This window comes from Cydia fagiglandana, chromosome Z (assembly GCF_963556715.1).
Source record: "Cydia fagiglandana chromosome Z, ilCydFagi1.1, whole genome shotgun sequence".
NCBI classification, from domain to species: Eukaryota; Metazoa; Arthropoda; class Insecta; order Lepidoptera; family Tortricidae; genus Cydia; species Cydia fagiglandana.
Window position 1 is genome coordinate 18,584,083 of NC_085959.1, and position 17,698 is coordinate 18,601,780.

General features: G+C 39.2%; 1 protein-coding gene across 1 annotated transcript; it reads left to right on the plus strand.

Moving 5' to 3' along the window:
• The first annotated feature begins 407 nt into the window (after positions 1-407).
• Positions 408-16,092, plus strand: LOC134679252 (uncharacterized). The gene is made up of 8 exons (XM_063538141.1): positions 408-649; positions 1,547-1,729; positions 4,118-4,200; positions 4,585-4,755; positions 4,878-5,021; positions 6,074-6,214; positions 12,923-13,045; positions 15,019-16,092. The coding sequence occupies exons 1-8, from the start codon at positions 569-571 to the stop codon at positions 15,119-15,121; spliced, it is 1,029 nt and encodes a 342-aa protein (XP_063394211.1). The 5' UTR covers positions 408-568; the 3' UTR covers positions 15,122-16,092.
• The last annotated feature ends 1,606 nt before the right edge of the window (positions 16,093-17,698 follow it).

The window sequence follows — 17,698 nt, forward strand, 5'->3', positions numbered from 1 at the left end:
GTACTGAGAAATTACGCTACTTGGCGCTAGATGTCGACTACGAAATAACTCGCGCTTTGGTAAGAAAACGAATGTATGGAGTTACCACTCTTTCTATGTATAGGGATCGTGCGCGTTGGAGGGTCTGCCGTCTTGTGGCCTGAATCGGAAACATATTTCTACATAATATCGGATCATATTACGGAAACATAACAAGAGTTGCCAATTACCGTTTTCGTACGTTTTCTTGTGCATAGAAGGTTCTGACATCTTGTGCTTCACGTTTACGCTGTGTTGCCGTGGTGCCTCCTACAGTTTATGCACGCTCCCTATAAAATTGTAAATAAGACATTCGAACCTTTTTGGGCAGAACCAGGCAGACGAGAAACGTCATCGCCATATAGAAACGAATAAATTAAATTTCGAATTTAGGAGGAAATAAATGACAAATGACTTCTATGTAGTATCTATCGAACATATCAATCGGGAATTATGGTTTTTATTATGTAGTATTTCCATCGCTGCTTGTCACTGTTGTTCATGTATTTTATTTAAATAAATACTGGATTTAAGTTAAAGAAATTTGAGAATGGCTAATGCAGACTTTAGAAAGGACGGTACTATACCTGTGCGCCCCAGGAGTGTCTATACGGCACATTCTTACAATCAGGTATACCTAATACTTATACTTTATTTTATTTTATACATAATAGATTAATAGACTTATCTACTAGATACAAATTACAGCTTTCTATACTTATTTAAAGAGAAAAATATTACTTCTATGATTATCAGGCCATTGTTTGCGTTAGGATCTTAGATAATTCAAGTAATATAGGCAAGATAGGTGCGACGTCGAGCGAAGCGAGAAGGAGTGTGTTAGGTTGACTGCGATCAAACAGTGCGCGAAGCGAGCGTGCCGCGGCAGCGGCCGGCGAGCACCAGAACTGACTTTAATAATATATATGTACCTATGTCATTGTACTATTGTCGGTTACAACCTCGCCTATCTCCATAATTTATTGACCCTAGAGAAAAATGTTAAGTACATGACAAAATATACTTATCTTGATATAACTTAAACGACAAAATAATAATAAGTCGGTTTAATGTTGGCAAAAAAAAAAAAAGAATTTAACCTGGCTGGCGCCTATTTTAGTAAAATCGAAAGTGAATACCATTGGTGGGATGCCAACAATAGAATAGATCATCCTATCAGATTACTTAAGTATCATTAAGTACCAAGAAATTAAATGTACTTAAATATTCTCATGTAGGTACTGTAGAGGTAGCCATCATTGAGATGGTAGAACAGCCCATCCTTAAATAGGTACTGCCTTGTTACTGAAATACCTAGAAGAGGTTTTTCTTTTAATATTTCTTCTCAAGCTCTTATGTTTAAAGCACAGCAAACGATACTTTAAAAAATTATACAATCATAAATACCTACATAGTTATTAAATGTTATATATATAGTATAGGTTATTATTGCAATAGATTTATGACTAGTAGCAAGTAAAGTTTTATTAATACGGTATAAGTATGTTGATCGGAACATGTTTGGTAGGATGAGTCCAACCTGTCCGTGTTCCAAGACTACAGCAAGTTCTTGGAAGGAGGCCTAGGGCAGGCTGAGCTGGTCGGAGCCACGGGCTGGCAGCCCCCGTGGCGCGCGCCCCTGCAGCGCAACAAAGCCCCGTTCTACCCCGGAGACGACATCTACCATGCGGACACTTGGCGAGAGCTCGAGGTATCACCATTTTTTAAATCGTAAAACTACTCATCCCTTTTTAACCCTTTACCAGGCTAAGGAATATATATTTCCCACATACGGCACTCCAAACATGTGTTCTATTTTCGATGAGTATGACTGACATTCGTTTGTCATTTTTGAACCGTCAGCCTGGTAGAGTCTGTGCGGAAAGAGAAGAGTCGTGGGATTTGAGGGCGCGCCAGTGCTATTTTATGGATTTTGCTATGCTGACAACACTGGTCACGTGATTATAGTACGACACTAAAGGTAGGTATACCTGAATCCCTTTTGTTCCGGTTTTTTACCACGGCTTACTAAACGGAGCCTGGTGGTGGTGTCGGCTCGTCAACTCAATCCTCTGATTTAGCGCAGGCACTAGTTTTCTTTTTAAAACACACTTGTAGATACTAAAAAGTGACAGTGCGATTGACAAAACTGCTAAAACTAGTTAAGAATCTGCCCAATACAACTGTAATTTTAGTACCAAACAAGATAGAGTCTCATTTATGTACTGAATAATCTGTGCAGTCCAACAGTTATTAAAACCGGGTAGATCGGGTAGAAATTGGGCAATAGAACTGTAATTTTATCTGGGATATATTTCACCCATTGTAAACTTGACTTGTAATGTATGTGTACATTATTAATAATAAATATGAATATGAATAAAAATAGTGCATAAGTAGGTAGACCTTATTGGGATATGTCCGGTTCTCTCATCTCACGATATTTTACTTCGCCGAAAAGTCACTGCTAAATATGAAATATAATTTCGTAACTAACAGAACCTACAAATAAAGAAATATTTTATTAGAAAAGGTTTTATTCAGAACCTAGTAAACGAACTTACAAATAAATAAATATTTTATTAGAAAAAGTTTTATTCTTTGTAATCGATCTCAAAATTAAAATATTCAATGTCACTTATATGTTTGAGCTAGCTTCAGAACAACCAGGGACACTCATAGAACTATCTTCATCTGAACTGGATGTACTTGAATCCGGCACGTAGATTATGAATTCTTGCATATCACCTACTTAGCGGTCTTTTATTCGAGATACCGTAGGTACTTTTACACAATCCTGAAAAGAAATTACATATAAATATGCATAAAATAGCAAGTATCAAGACTATTTGTCAGTTATTTTAAAGATCATCATGATTATCATGAATGACCTGCATATTTATGAAAATTAATATATTTTGAATGAATATACTTACCGATTATGTACCGGAAACAAGTTACTTAGGGGGCTTATTCTTATTAAATATAGCTGGTCAAGCAAATCTTGTCAGTAAAAAAAGGCGCGAAATTCAAATTTTCTATGGGACGATAACCCATCGCGCCTACATTTTTCAAATTTGCCGCCTTTTTCTACTGACAAGATCTGCTTGACCAAGTTTAGGTAGTTATTTAATATTAAATACAACATCAATACCCGCGAATAGCGGAAACACGTTCCGCGACTTTTTGTAAGTCGATAGTCGGCTTTTAGCCGTTTTCTTCCCGCTGACAAAACCGAACAATGTTAAATATAATTTTCCTTGTGGTTTTATGGTTTTATCGTGTTTTGAAAATATTATATACATAAAACTTGCGGTTTTTGTTAATAAAAATATACAATGACAGAAGTTTGTTTACTTTTTACAAGACAGCTGTCAAAGGTTTGATTGCCATATAAAATTTAAAATGTTAGTTCCCGTTTCTGCCATGACTCTTCTCTTTCCGCACAGACTCTAAAGGGTTAAATGTAACTACTGAGACTATCTGGCTATATTATTGTGTTATTAACAACAAACTAAGTGACATCTGTCGAAAACGGCAAAACTTATTCATAATTATCATTAATCATTATCAATTTTACTTTTTAGTTTTTACACTGGTATGGGGTTCTTCGAAAAAGAAGTGTACAGGTTTTTAAAGGGTCGGCAACGCACATGTTCATCAGGCGAGTCGGCCGTATGCTTGTTAGCCACCGACGTGGTATAAAATAATAAATATATATATTAAGCACGCATAACAGTACACATGCCATATTACTATACTGCTGTATGCATTCTATTCTTTAACAAACTTTTGAGCTTACAAATTAGTAGTTCCACGTAGTAATGGATGTAATATGGTATTTTCCTACTAGTCAAATCAGTTCCTTTTTTTAATACTGTCACAACATTACATCGTGAAGTCACGGTCAACTCACCTACTTTTTATATTTCTATCCGATTTATTAAATATAACTTGTGTTTAAAAATAGCTCCTGTGTTTTTCTAATTATTATCTTTTGCTTTATCTCATGCATGGTGTAAAATTATTTATTTTAAATACAGTATAATGCCCTATTGTAAGTCGCCTAGTTTGTATAAACGGAATGTTCAACTGACAGGTGACGGAGGTCGGAGGAGCCGGGTACAATGGTTCGGTGACGCCCCACGGCACCATTTGTCTAAGGCTAAGAGATAGAGTAAAGTGAGTGGATGTTTATTTAATATGTTTTCGCTATCGATTTCATTTAGTTAACTCCGTACAAAGAAGAGGAGAGCGGGGTCAGTTATCAAAGGGTCAATTTTCTGCGTATATGGGAATACTCGGAATATAAAATAATAATGACCTAAAACTTGATTACCCTGGGTCCATAACTCGTCCATCATTCCCAATTTGTAATACCAGATAACGCGTATTATACCTATATTAGCAATAATAATCTCTTGCATGTATTTTCTTATGTAAGACTCAAGATCTGAAAATTGCTGTAATTTTCAACCCTCTTCCGTTTTCTCATTTTCATCAGCTCGACAATTTATTTCAGTTCCTTGTCGATTTCTTTAATTCTCACTACATTATTATATTTAGGGTGGACATGACGATTGACGGCGCTGTTCGCGTGACCAACGCCAAGAACAACATCATACTGGCACTGTCGCGGTCGGGAGCGGCCGCGGCGCTCATCCACCCCAACGGACGAGTCTACCACTACGGCTCTCGCGTCGAGATACAGGCCTGCCACCTGCAGGGCAACAACAAGTAAGTCGAGTACAAGTTTCTGGATCACCCTGTATAACTAACTTCTGGTGAAAATCAGGCGAGTCGGACGATTAACTCCCTAAAAATATAGATATATATGTATAATGTACATATTCCATCAGATACGCGAAGATGTGGTACAAGGGCGTATCGTTCACGGCGGAGCAGTGCGCGCTAGTGTACCTGGTGGACGCGGCCGGCACGCGCACCACCACAGACACCTTCCTCGACATGAGCCAGGACTTCACTCTCAACGTGTTCTACAAGTACGTAACACGCGCGAGGTTCATACTCTACCCAAGCGGAACTGAGGGCCTACCGCGAACCACGTTCGACGTGTTGCCTCTCTGTCGCGCTTGTAAATTCGTACGTAAGTGTGACAGGAAGGCAACACGTCGAACATGGTTCGCGGTAGGCCCTCTGTAGTTTCCTACTCCGTGGCAGTTTCACTCTTAAAGTGTGTCTCGGTCATATTGGGACTTGGTCCTATCTCGGACCAAACGCTCTATTGTAGCATATATTTTTTACGCTTTGTCACATTTATATGCTTTAGTTAAGAGTTATGCTATTTCTTTATTATTTGTTTTTGCTGTAGTGCATGCACAATTTTATTTAGATCCTATACAGGGTGATTCAGGAGACGTGAGCAGGACTAACACTGCGCATTTCGTAAATTATAAGCAACTGTTTCGTATCAGTATTAGTGAGGTTAACGTTAATTTACTAGTCGTGTTGAAAAAAAAAGTTATTAATTTATTTACGACATGCATGGTCACCGTACAGTTAGAATACTAAACTACCGATATTCTGTGTCAAATTGAATGTCATCACGGACTAGTTACTTTTGAAAACTCGTATCTCACTCAAGTTTGACAGTTTATTTTCTTCGTAATCATAATGCTGTCATTACGGTTAAAGAGGTTTATTTTTATTAATTAGGTCTTGTAGGGTGACCATGATTGTAGAGAATTAAATATTCCCTCGCCAAAAAGTTAAAAAATAGGAAAAAGTGTGGTTGTTTCACCTAAATACGACGGTGATCGATCAATTATCAGTTACTGAGTGGGCAGGATTAGTCCTGCTCACGTCTCATGAATCACCCTGTATATACCTTTACCGCCTAGATTGCACTTATGCTTAGTGCGGCAGAGCAGTGGGGTGTTATTTTGTTGTTGACAATAATACGCACGTAGCTACCTGTATGAATCAATCATTTAATAGGCCATTGTTGCCACTTATCTATTAAACCGACATACTCACTTAGCATCTAATTGACATGGTTTGAAATGTGTGTCACTGGAATATCCTATGTCCCCAGCGAGTCGCGGCACGGTCCGTCGTACGTGAACGAGGCGCTGTCGCTGCTGGAGACGACGCAGTACTGGCTCACCGACGACGGCATCGACAACTGGATCATCAACAACGTGCGTGTCAGCCAGACCGCCGATGGGCTCGTCAGGCAAGTCACTGCTTTGCTAATAAAACCCTACAACGCTCATCCTCACGCAACGACACGAAACACGGAAGGTCGCGACTTCTAAACTCCTCGGCGCTCAAGCACTCCCTATTTTGAGCGTTGTCGAGATAAAGATTTAGTGGGTGCAACAGATTCAATCGCTCGGTCAAATGCCACATGTATAGAAAATTCACATGCATGACCTATGGAACCCTTGACACAACAGGCTAAACCAGTGGAGAGTATAGAAATCTGTCTTCATTAAAGCTTCACGACTGCTAAGACACTGCGGCGAATTTTCCTGTCAGCGATACTTGCTATGTACAAACACTGCCAAAGCTTAAATAAAATACGTAGAGATAATTGTAGGGGGTCTTAAGTAAATGTATTCTATTCCCAAACCAGACATAAATACAGGCATTGCTATGGCGAAAATAGAGTAATAGGTATCACTAAAACATTGTCTTTAAGTGCGTCAAGTCCATGTATAGAAAATGTGTCGTGAGATTGCGCGTCTAATGGCGCAACTCATGCAATGCTCGCATAAAGTGTGCAATCTATAGCAAATTAGCGCGTGCACTCGCGAATCTGAACGCATCTTTAGAATGTGTGATATTTTGTATTCAGGATTAGAGATGCCCCGAATAGTGAATTAGGCCGAATACCGAATATTCGGCCTCACCTCTCGGTCGAATACCGAATATTCGGCGACCGAATATTCAGCATGAAATGCGAACATTTTGAGTCACAATTATTATGAAAACTGTTCGCCAACAAATCACAACGTTTGCTAAGATATATTTTTATGTTGAACAGAATCAATTAAGAGTGCTATTACATTTCGGGGTTGAGCGAGTTTAGGTATTTTACGCGCTGCGGCAGGCCGTGCGAGCTCAGTATTCCGATCCCTTCTACCACACTCGCACTACAATGATGGATTAAACATTCTTGATCCTTCGCGAAGCATATTGAAATCAACCATAACAACACTAACTGTACTTAACTTAAGTCCTAAAACTGTTATTTGGTAAGTACGAAAATACTAAATGCAGTGCAAATGTACATAGGGGCTGTTCATAAATTACGTCATCTATTTTTGACCCCCCCATCCCTCAAATCATCCAAAAATCATGCTTCGGATGACTCTGTTTCCTCCTACGTCATGCTACCATCATCCGATGTCCAGACAATGATGGAGCTGGAAGGTGGCCACGGGTACCAGTCTCTCATGTAACTAAACAATTTCGTGTTTGGGCTCGTTTGATTCGTCTCAACAAGATCTTTGACACAAGACAGTACTCAGAGTCTGATGATGGAGCTGGAAGTTGGTTACCGGTACCAATCAACCATGCAACTAAACCACTTCATGTTTAGGCTCGTTTGACTAGTCTCAACAAGATCTTTGACACTAGGTGATACTCAGAGTCTGATGATGGAGCCGGAAGGTGGTCACCGGTACCAATCAACCATGCAACTAAACCACTTCATGTTTAGGCTCGTTTGATTAGTCTCAACAAGATCTTTGACACTAGGTGATACTCAGAGTCTGATGATGGAGCTGGAAGGTGGTCACCGGTACCAATCAACCATGCAAATAAACCACTTCGTGTTTAGGCTCGTTTGATTCGTCTCAACAAGATCTTTGATACTAGGTGATAAACCAAACACGAAGCCCAAACACGAAGTGGTTCAGTTATGTGATAGACTGGTACCCGTCGCCACCTTCGAGCTCCATCATCAGACCCTGAGTAGTATCTTGTGTCAAAGATCTTGTTGCGACGAATCAAACGAGCCCAAACACGAAGTGGTTCAGTTACATGGTAGACTGGTACCCGTGGCCACAGTCCAGCTCCATCATCAGACCCTGAGTACTAACTTGTGTCCAAGGTCTTGTTGAGACGAATCAAACGAGCCCAAACATGAAGTGGTTCAGTTACATGATAGCACTGTTGGCAAAAAATCAATTCGAATTGACGATTGAGAATTGGCCGATCAATTCGAATTGACGATTGAAGATTGACGATTACTAATCGTTAATTCGAATTGATCTGTCAATCCTCAATCGTCAATTCGGATTGACGATTACTTTGTATGTACCTACCTAATGTCCTTTTTATTTAGGCCATTTTTGTGAAACTGACCAAATGCCTTCAAAAGCGGTGTCTGAGTTTACCAAAGGTTCCGAAACATGTTTCCGACGGCTATATGAAGGATGTCCTTTTTGGAACATTTTCGGGACTTTCCTTGAAATTAACCGATAGCGTTCAAAATCGATATCTGAGGTGCCCAAAGGTTTCGAAACTTGTTTCTGAGGGAAATATTGAGAGATGTCCTTTTTTGGGACATTTCTAGAAATTACCCGATTGCGTTTAAAATCGATATCTGAGGTAAACAGAGGTTTCTAAATATTTTTTCAACTGCAATATTGAAAGGTGTCTTGTTTTGGGACATTTTAGTGACATTCTTTGAAAGTGACTGATTGCATTCAAAATCGATATCTGAGGTGCAAAATATGGTTTCAACGGCAATATTTAGATTCTACACTTTAGCCGCGTACTTACTTTACTACCTGCATTACGCCACCCTGCTGAAAAAAGGTCATTTTTCGGTATTGCCGTCAGAAACATGTTTCGAAACCTTTAGGCACCTCAGATATCGATTTTGAGGGTCAATTTTTGAAGAGGGTGTTTTTTCGACATTTGTATGGCAATATTTTATTTTTGAAAAATCTGATTTATAATCATCGTTTTAGGAAGGGTTCTTCACAACAAAAAATATACTGTAAGAGGCACCTCTGTACGTTTTATAGTTAGCTAGATATGGACGTTTAAAGATCGACATTTGTATGACACTATTTAGTCATTTGTAAGGCGCTTTTGACATGTATAAGACATTTTTTCGACATTATATGGCAGTATCAACATGTACATGCCACTATTTATTATTTTTGTTGCATTTAGAAGACCCTGACGACATTTGTATAACACCTTCTCGACATCTGTATGGCACTATGTCGACATTTGTATGCCACAATCGACATTTATACGGTCAAAATAGCCGTATAAATGTCGCCATACAAATGTCGCGACATGTCGCCAATAATATTTTTTAGCGATATTTCCTACACAATACAACCGATTCACGTATTTATTTTACTATGTATTTTAACACTATATTTGCAACTATTATTATAAAATAAACATTTTTATTCCAACTATGTACCAAAATATTAAGCATCCATACAAATGTCATTGTAGTCGTACCAAAATATATCGAAAGAGATTTTTATCTGTTTTTAAATAAATTAAACTGTTTCCGGGTCTACATTTGATGTCAATCGATGCCCAACTAACCGCACTATTGCGTCGTAAATTTAATCTAACCGTTATTCAATAGACAAAGAAGATTATAGGGGGTATATTTAAGTCATAACAAAACAGGTGCCGCGCGGGACAGCGATAAAAAGGCTTCCCTTGTTTTATTAAATAACGCATTAATTTATCAATATGATTAAATCAATTCACTAGAAAATGCTCTTTATAGAAATACAAAGTTGTTTATAATACGTTGCCTACATCCAAAGTTATGATTTTTTTTATTGCGCTATGCCGCCACTGGGACAAGCGAAAAACGGCAAATTTCGCCGTTTTTGGAAGTTCAAATGCGATTTTGTCAGGAACAAATAATATTTTAGGTACAGTTGTGCATGATTTTTAAAGCTTATAATACACTGAGTGAAAATATATACATACCCAGTCTTTTAGTCCTATGGACTTCGAGTTTTAGCCGTGGGACAGCAAAAAATGCCTATTTGAAAATTGACCCTTGAACGCAATCGGTTAATTGGAAGAAATGTCCCATAAATGTCCAGAAAAAAAAGGAAACTCCGTCTGTATTGCCGTCGGAAACATGTTACGGAACCTTTGGAAATCTCAGATATCGTTTTAAAGTGCCAACGATCAATTTTAAAAAATGTCCCGAAATGGAAGGGACATCCTTCAATACTGACGTCAGAAACATTTTTCGGGACCTATGGTCGACATCGATTACGAATATGAACGAAATTGGCCAATTTCGAAAAATGTCCCTAAAAGGGACATCAGTCAATACTGATATCAGGAACACGTTTTCGAACCTCTGGGAACCTCAGATATCGACTTTAAGTCCAGTAAGTAAGTCCCTAAAAAGGACACCTTTGAAAACTAATCTTAGGGAAGGGAAAGGGACCCTTTCTTATCTTAGGGAAGGGGTTAATCTAGAATGAGAATTGATTTAATCCGAATTGAGGATTGATGCGTTAATTCCAATTGATTCAATCGGATTGACGCGTCAATCAGAATTAAATCAATTCGAATTGATCAATTCGGATTGGTCAATTCGGATTGACGCGTCAATTCGATTGATCAATCCGGATTGATTTAGTTCAGATTGATGCCAACACTGCATGATAGACAGGTACCCGTCGCCACCTTCGAGCTCCATCATCAGATCCTGAGTACTATCTTGTGTCAAAGATCTTGTTGAGATGAATAAAACGTGCCTAAACACGAAGTGGTTCAGTTACATGATAGACTGGTACCCGTGGCCACCTTTCAGCTCCATAATCAAACCTTGTGTATCTTCAGTGTCAAAGATTTTGTTGAGACTAATCAAACGAGCCCAAACACGAAGTGGTTTAGTTGCATGGTTGATTGGTACCGGTGACCACCTTCCGGCTCCGTCATCAGACCCTGAGTACTATCTTGTGTCAAAGATCTTGTTGAGACGAATAAAACGAGCCTAAACACGAAGTGGTTTCGTTGCACGGTTGATTGGTACCGGTGACCACCTTCCGGCTCCATCATCAGACCCTGAGTACTATCTTGTGTCAAAGATCTTGTTGAGACAAATAAAACGAGCCTAAACACGAAGTGGTTTAGTTGCATGGTTGATTGGTACCGGTGACCACCTTCCGGCTCCATCATCAGACCCTGAGTACTATCTTGTGTCAAAGATCTTGTTGAGACGAATCAAACGAGCCCAAACACGAAGTGGTTTAGTTGCATGGTTGATTAGTACCGGTGACCACATTCCGGCTCCATCATCAGACCCCGAGTACTATCTTGTGTCAAAGATCTTGTTGAGACGAATAAAACGAGCCTAAACACGAAGTGGTTTAGTTGCATGGTTGATTGGTACTGTTGACCACCTTCCGGCTACATCATCAGACCCTGAGTACTATCTTAAGTCAAAGATCTTGTTGAGCCGAATCAAAATCAAACGAGCCCAAACACGAAGTGGTTTAGTTGCATGGTTGATTGGTACCGGTGACCACCTTTCGGCTCCATCATCAGACCCTGAGTACTATTTTGTGTCAAAGATCTTGTTAAGACGAATAAAACGAGCCTAAACACGAAGTGGTTTAGTTGCATGGTTGATTGGTACCGGTGACCACCTTCCGGCTCCATCATCAGACCCTGAGTACTATCTTGTGTCAAAGATCTTGTTGAGATGAATAAAACGAGCCTAAACACAAAGTGGTTTAGTTGCATGGTTGATTGGTACCGGTGACCACCTTCCGGCTCCATCATCAGACCCTGAGTACTATCTTGAGTCAAATAAATACATATAGAATGTCAGGTCGTTTCAAATATATTTTAATCCTGTCCGGTAGTTTATTAAACTGTACCATTATAAATTATAATACTATAAAAACAGTGCTAGGATCAAAGTCTCTCGTTGCGGTTTACACGCACACAGTATAGCGTTTTACACGGCGCCCGCCGCACACAATGATAAAAAACCTCGTCGTCGCCGTTGAAAATGTGCGGAGCCGACCGACACACGTCCTACCTGTACAAGCTCTGCCGCGGCACTGAGCTGGCGAGCGCGCGTCATCGGTAATATAGAGTAGTTTTCAAAAAATTGCCAAAAAATTATAGTAGAATTTCATAAACACTAATGTGTACCAACGGTATAAGCAAACGTTGCAGATTGCTTGAGTATGAAAAAGACTTCGATATTAATTAGATTTTCGTAGAAATTGACACTTGTTTCGGAGAGAAAATTGAGTTCGTTTTACTTTATTTTCTCTTTCTCAAAGGTATGTAGGAAAAATATCGTTTGATATGCCTAAAGTACAGGGTATTAGTAATACAAAATAGCCAGGTTTAGCAGAGTAAACTTCTCAACATTTCCAAATAAGAGCTTGCCGTTCAGTGCTTCACGCGGTTTTTCGGAAACGACCATCAGAAAAAAATTCATTACTAATTTAATAAGTCCTTTTTCTAATATTTACAACGATATTTAAAAAGATAAGAAGACGCTTTTACTGGAACAAGTACTCATTGTTTCTAATAATGAGCACAAAGTCCTGAATTTCGTCGACTAGTATCATCAATTTTGCATTATTTCGACTTTTCTTGTAAGAGCGCTCTTAATGTAGTTAGAGTCAATCAAACAAGACCCATGATAAAAATAAAATATTCTGTAATCAACAAATGCTCAAAAACGTAACATGGTAAGTATATTTAACTTATTTTCCAAGAATACATTATATACCTAGTTTTTGGTTATTTTTTTGTGTAATTTTTCTTTTTAGGTAGGTGCAACAGGTATTCGGTATTCGGCCGAATAGTAGGCAACATTCGGCCGAATACCGAATATTCGGCAAAGTGGCCGAATAGGCCGAATACCGAATAATTACCGATTTTTCGTGGCATCCCTATTCAGGATCCACCGCTGCAGCCATAAGTACCAGCTGCGTACGAGCCCGACCAACGGCTCCGCTTCGATCACCAGCCCCTTCCTGCACTGCACCGCATCTCTGGGGCAGACCCAGCATCTCTTTGTGCGGTACGTAAGCAAGTACAGTCATTATATCCAAAAAACCGACCCTACCCGTGAATAATTACTTAGTACTTGCATTTTTTTTGTAGGTCCCTCGGGGGGGGGTCACTGGGAGTGTAAATTCAAAAAGTAGACTGAATCCGGCTCCTGCGTATATTCGGAAATGGTTTTTTTTTCCAAAAAAACGGTTTTTCTTGAATAACTCGGCCATTTTTGATTTTACAGTAAAACCGTGAGGACAAAAATTGTAGGAAATTTGATTTTCTAGAAGTTAGTCCAGTCAGTATATCCAAAAAACTGACCCTATCCGTGAATAATCAGTTCTTGGTTTTTTTTCGTAGGTCCCTCGGGGGGTCACTGGGAGTGTAAATTCAAAAAGTAGACTGAATCAGGCTCCTGTGTATATTCGAAAAACGGTTTTCCTTGAATAACTCAGCCATTTTTGATTTTACAGTGAAACCGTGAAGACAAGAATTGTAGGAAATTTGATTCTCTACAAGTTTGGTCCTCACAATTTTTCTTCTAGGATCGATAATTTGGAAATTAAAGAAAAAAGCGACAAATTCAAAATATTTTCATCTCGTTTATTTTCAACTTTACGGCATAAATGAAGAGGACTAAACTTGTAGAGAATCAAATTCTGAACAATTTTGGTTCCCACCTTTTTTCCCCCAAAATCGATATTTTAGAAATTAATTTCTACAAATTCAAAATATTATCATTATCACCTATGTTCCACGCTTTACGGCATAAATGAAGAGAAACAAAGTTGTAGAGAATCAAATTCTGACCAATTTTTGTCCTCACGGTTTTACTGTAAAATCAAAAATGGCCGAGTTATTCAAGAAAAACCGTTTATCGAATATACACAGGAGACTGATTCAGTCTACTTTTTGAATTTACACTCCCAGTGACCCCCCCGAGGGACCTACGAAAAAAAATCCAAGAACTGATTATTCACGGGTAGGGTCTCGGTTTTTTGGATATAATGACTGGACTAACTTGTAGAGAATCAAATTTCCTACAATTTTTGTCCTCACAGTTTTACTGTAAAATAAAAAATGGCCGAGTTATTTAAGAAAAACTGTTTTATTGGAAAAAAAACCATTTTTCGAATATACGCAGGAGCCTGATTCAGTCTACTTTTTGAATTTACACTCCCAGTGACCCTCCCGAGGGACCTACGAAAAAAAATCCAAGAACTAATTGTTCACGGGTCAAAATCTAAAATGACTGTACAGGAATTAAGGATGTAATGTATCCTTGTATTAAAGCCATTTATTTATATGTATTAACGTAACTCTGAAACGACCAACGGTTTGTTTCTAAATATAAATGTTAGTTAATAGTTAAGTATCAATGTCCTTGTTTTAAAATGAATAGCTTGTAGATGTGACTATAACAAAAGGCCCAATATCAAATGAACACTGGTGTGGCGCCTCGGGAAAATAGCTCGCTTTCACAAACATGTGCTGGATATGTGTGTTGTATTCTCAAGATGATGGGGAGATTACGATGGACAGTATTGCAATGTTCTAGCGTTTAATTATGTCGTGTTCTCTAGTAACCTCACCAATATGGTTGCTGTGCTGAGGTAGTTGTCAGCGGCGGAGAAATATTTTGAAGAAATTCGGAACCAATTTTGTTTAATTTTGTTCATGGGTAAAAAGTACTGAATGGGTGGCAACTGGCAAGACGATTTCAATAAAGTTCTGGGGATGAATCGATCGCTACTCTAGAAGTTCTAGGACCCTAATTATCATCATATCATAAAGCCATTTTTAAGATGCGTTTCGATCAGAGATGTGTTGCGAGGGATGTGTTTAAGAAACAATAGAATCACTGCACGCTACGCGAGGAAAACAAGTGAAGTGATTCTATTGGTTCTTAACAAGCACATCCCTTGCATCGCACCCTCGCATATCTATGGTCGAAACACAGCCTGAAAGGGTACCTATAATTAGTAATGTTTTTGTCAGGCGCGGCGAAAGGCGCATGCACTTCGACGGCAACTCGTTCATAGTGCGCAACGCAGGCCACTCCGCTGGCTTCGACGACAAGAATCAGCTGAAGGTGTACTGACCCCCGCCACCGTCCACTCAGCCCCAGATGTTGTACAGATCGTTTGATTCCACTATGTACTATCTAACCGTCGACCTGTTTACAAATTCCAATTACCAATCGTTTAATTTTATTTTATAATCACGAAACAAATTGGACAAGTCAAAAGCAAAATTAGCATTTCTATTAATCATAATTTTTTAATTCGAGGAACTTAGTGTGTAAAGCTTGTTGATAAAGTTTATATCGCCAGTTTCGTTATGAATACCATCTTACGACACTGCTAAGCTCACGTATTTTGTCAGGTATATGAGTAGTAGATACCTACAGTCAAGTCATAGTGATTAAGATTACAGTTTCATGATTCTGTGATATAACGTGCATGATCTTCAAATGAACTCCTCAAGTCCACTTTATTATTTTATAAACATTTTGAATACGGTAGACAGAGAACGTGTTATTACATTGTCAACGTTGTATAGTCAGTGCCGAAAATAACACTATATATCATTTTTATTTTGATACGTACTTTTTCTTAGATTATACAGAAACACTCTTTCTTGCTTATTTTTTGTTATTATTACATAAGTGTCCGTTAAGTATATTATTACACTCGCCTACATACCTACATCATTCGTTCTCTACATTTCTCTAGGATGTTATCTCACATTATGCTTTGTCACGTCTTTGATTCGATAGGGATTATATAAAATTTAATAACAATCTGAAAACATTTTTATACTGGATTGTTGAAATGAAAACTACGTATATCTCTAACTTATCAAGTGTGGTTATGCTGGTAATAGACCGCTTCAGTGGAATTATGCAATCGTAATGCATATAGAAATGAGCTTAGCAGTATTTTGTAAAGCAGACTTCATTTCCTCATGTTTTATTCGGATTAATCTACATTGCGCTTGTCCCATATGTTTCTTTGCTTGAAACTTCAAAGTAACTATATTATGAGTTAATAAATAATAAAAATAATGAAAGCCATTGTTTTGTTTCGTGTTTGTTGCGAAAAGTAATGGGGTTGGCAACTGTCAAAGGACTGCATAGATTGGCACTTGGCCCTCTTTCTATGAGGGCATAAAATCTATTTAAAAATATAACAATAAATTGATACAGGGATTGACAAGGCAAGCTCCCTCGCCGCGTGGTCCGATCGGTTTGTACGATCAATCGGACTACGTATTTCGTTTTCCCGCTGGCTCTATTGATCGGACAATAAGGACTTTTGAAGTCTTGTAGTCCTACTATCGGACTAACGGGATTTTAAAAGTTCATCTAGTCCGATCGATCGAAGCACAAATTTTGTTTTTTCTGGTGGTTACGTTAGCGATGTCGACGCTGTCACGGGGCTCCTATCTTGTGCTGCTTGGCCTTCGGCCATTTGGAGATGACTAACGAACCTAACCTACCCTAGTGATATAATACAAAACCGTCTCGATAAAAATAGTCCGATCAATCGATCCAACAGGAAAAAAAGACTTCGTTCGATCGATCGGACTACAAGGAAATTAATTTTCCTATCAGTCCGATAATCGGGCTACGTAGTTCGATCAATCGAGCCAGCGGGAAAAAGGAAAAAGACATATTCGGAGTCCGATTGATCGGACAAACTGATCAGACCCCCTCTGGGACAGTAGTACTACCATCTAGTTCAACTGGTAGTACAAATGATACACCTTAGGGTCACTAGTACTACTTCTAAAAATACAAGAATATCCCTCGGGTTTTGTCATAGACCACTGTATTAAAAGTTCAACTGGTAGTACATATGATACACATTCCAGATGTAAACAAAATATGTATAACGTGTTTTCTAACCCACTGAAAACCTTGATCGGGGTTATTTGGTAGGTTATACTGAACAACTTTTACTATGGTCGATATACGGTATCGATCGGTCAAAATGTATGAAAAAGATTTTTTTTTTAGATTTCGTCATAAGCACCATCATCATCATCTCATCATCTCAGCCATAAGACGTCCACTGCTGAACATAGGCCTCCCCCTTTTTTGGGGGGTGAATGCCATAATCGCCACGCTTGGCAGGCGGGTTGGCGATCGCAGTCGAGTACACCGAATTTGAGGGACGCTGCTGCCCGTCCACCGGTGATGGTTTGGACGTGGTTTAAGGACATACCCGGGTCCTGGACGTAGTTTAAGGACATACCCGGGTCCATAAGCACCATAGTAAAAGTTATTCAGTACTAGCTGTTGCCCGCGACTTCGTCCGCGTGGAATCTTATCTTCAACATTTTAAGTTTTACATCTTTAGTACCTATAATTTTCATATCCAAGCAATGTTGAAATTAAGTACTTTTCTTTTTTAGCAAGTTGTATGAAGTTTTAAGTCAAGTGGATTTTGATGTTGGTTGCTGAAATTACTTTTCTTAGGCTTGGCCACATACAGAGCGCGACGCAGCGCCGCGTCCGCGCCGCGTCCACGCCGCGCGACCGCGGCACATGCTAACAGGTTACCGACGTCAAACAGACTGCGTCCCGCCGGTATCACGCCCCGCTTCTGTCGCGCCCCGCGCCGCGCGGCCCCTTGCGTCCGCGCGGCGCGTGCGCAGCGGTGCGCCGAGCGAA

Bases quoted from the DNA above. Each gene is read 5' to 3' on its own strand.
- LOC134679252 (XM_063538141.1), top strand. From the start codon at position 569: ATGGCTAATGCAGACTTTAGAAAGGACGGTACTATACCTGTGCGCCCC. The intron at 6,215-12,922 runs GCAAGTCACTGC...ATCCCTATTCAG, and splicing joins ACCGCCGATGGGCTCGTCAG to GATCCACCGCTGCAGCCATA. The intron at 13,046-15,018 runs GTACGTAAGCAA...TGTTTTTGTCAG, and splicing joins ACCCAGCATCTCTTTGTGCG to GCGCGGCGAAAGGCGCATGC.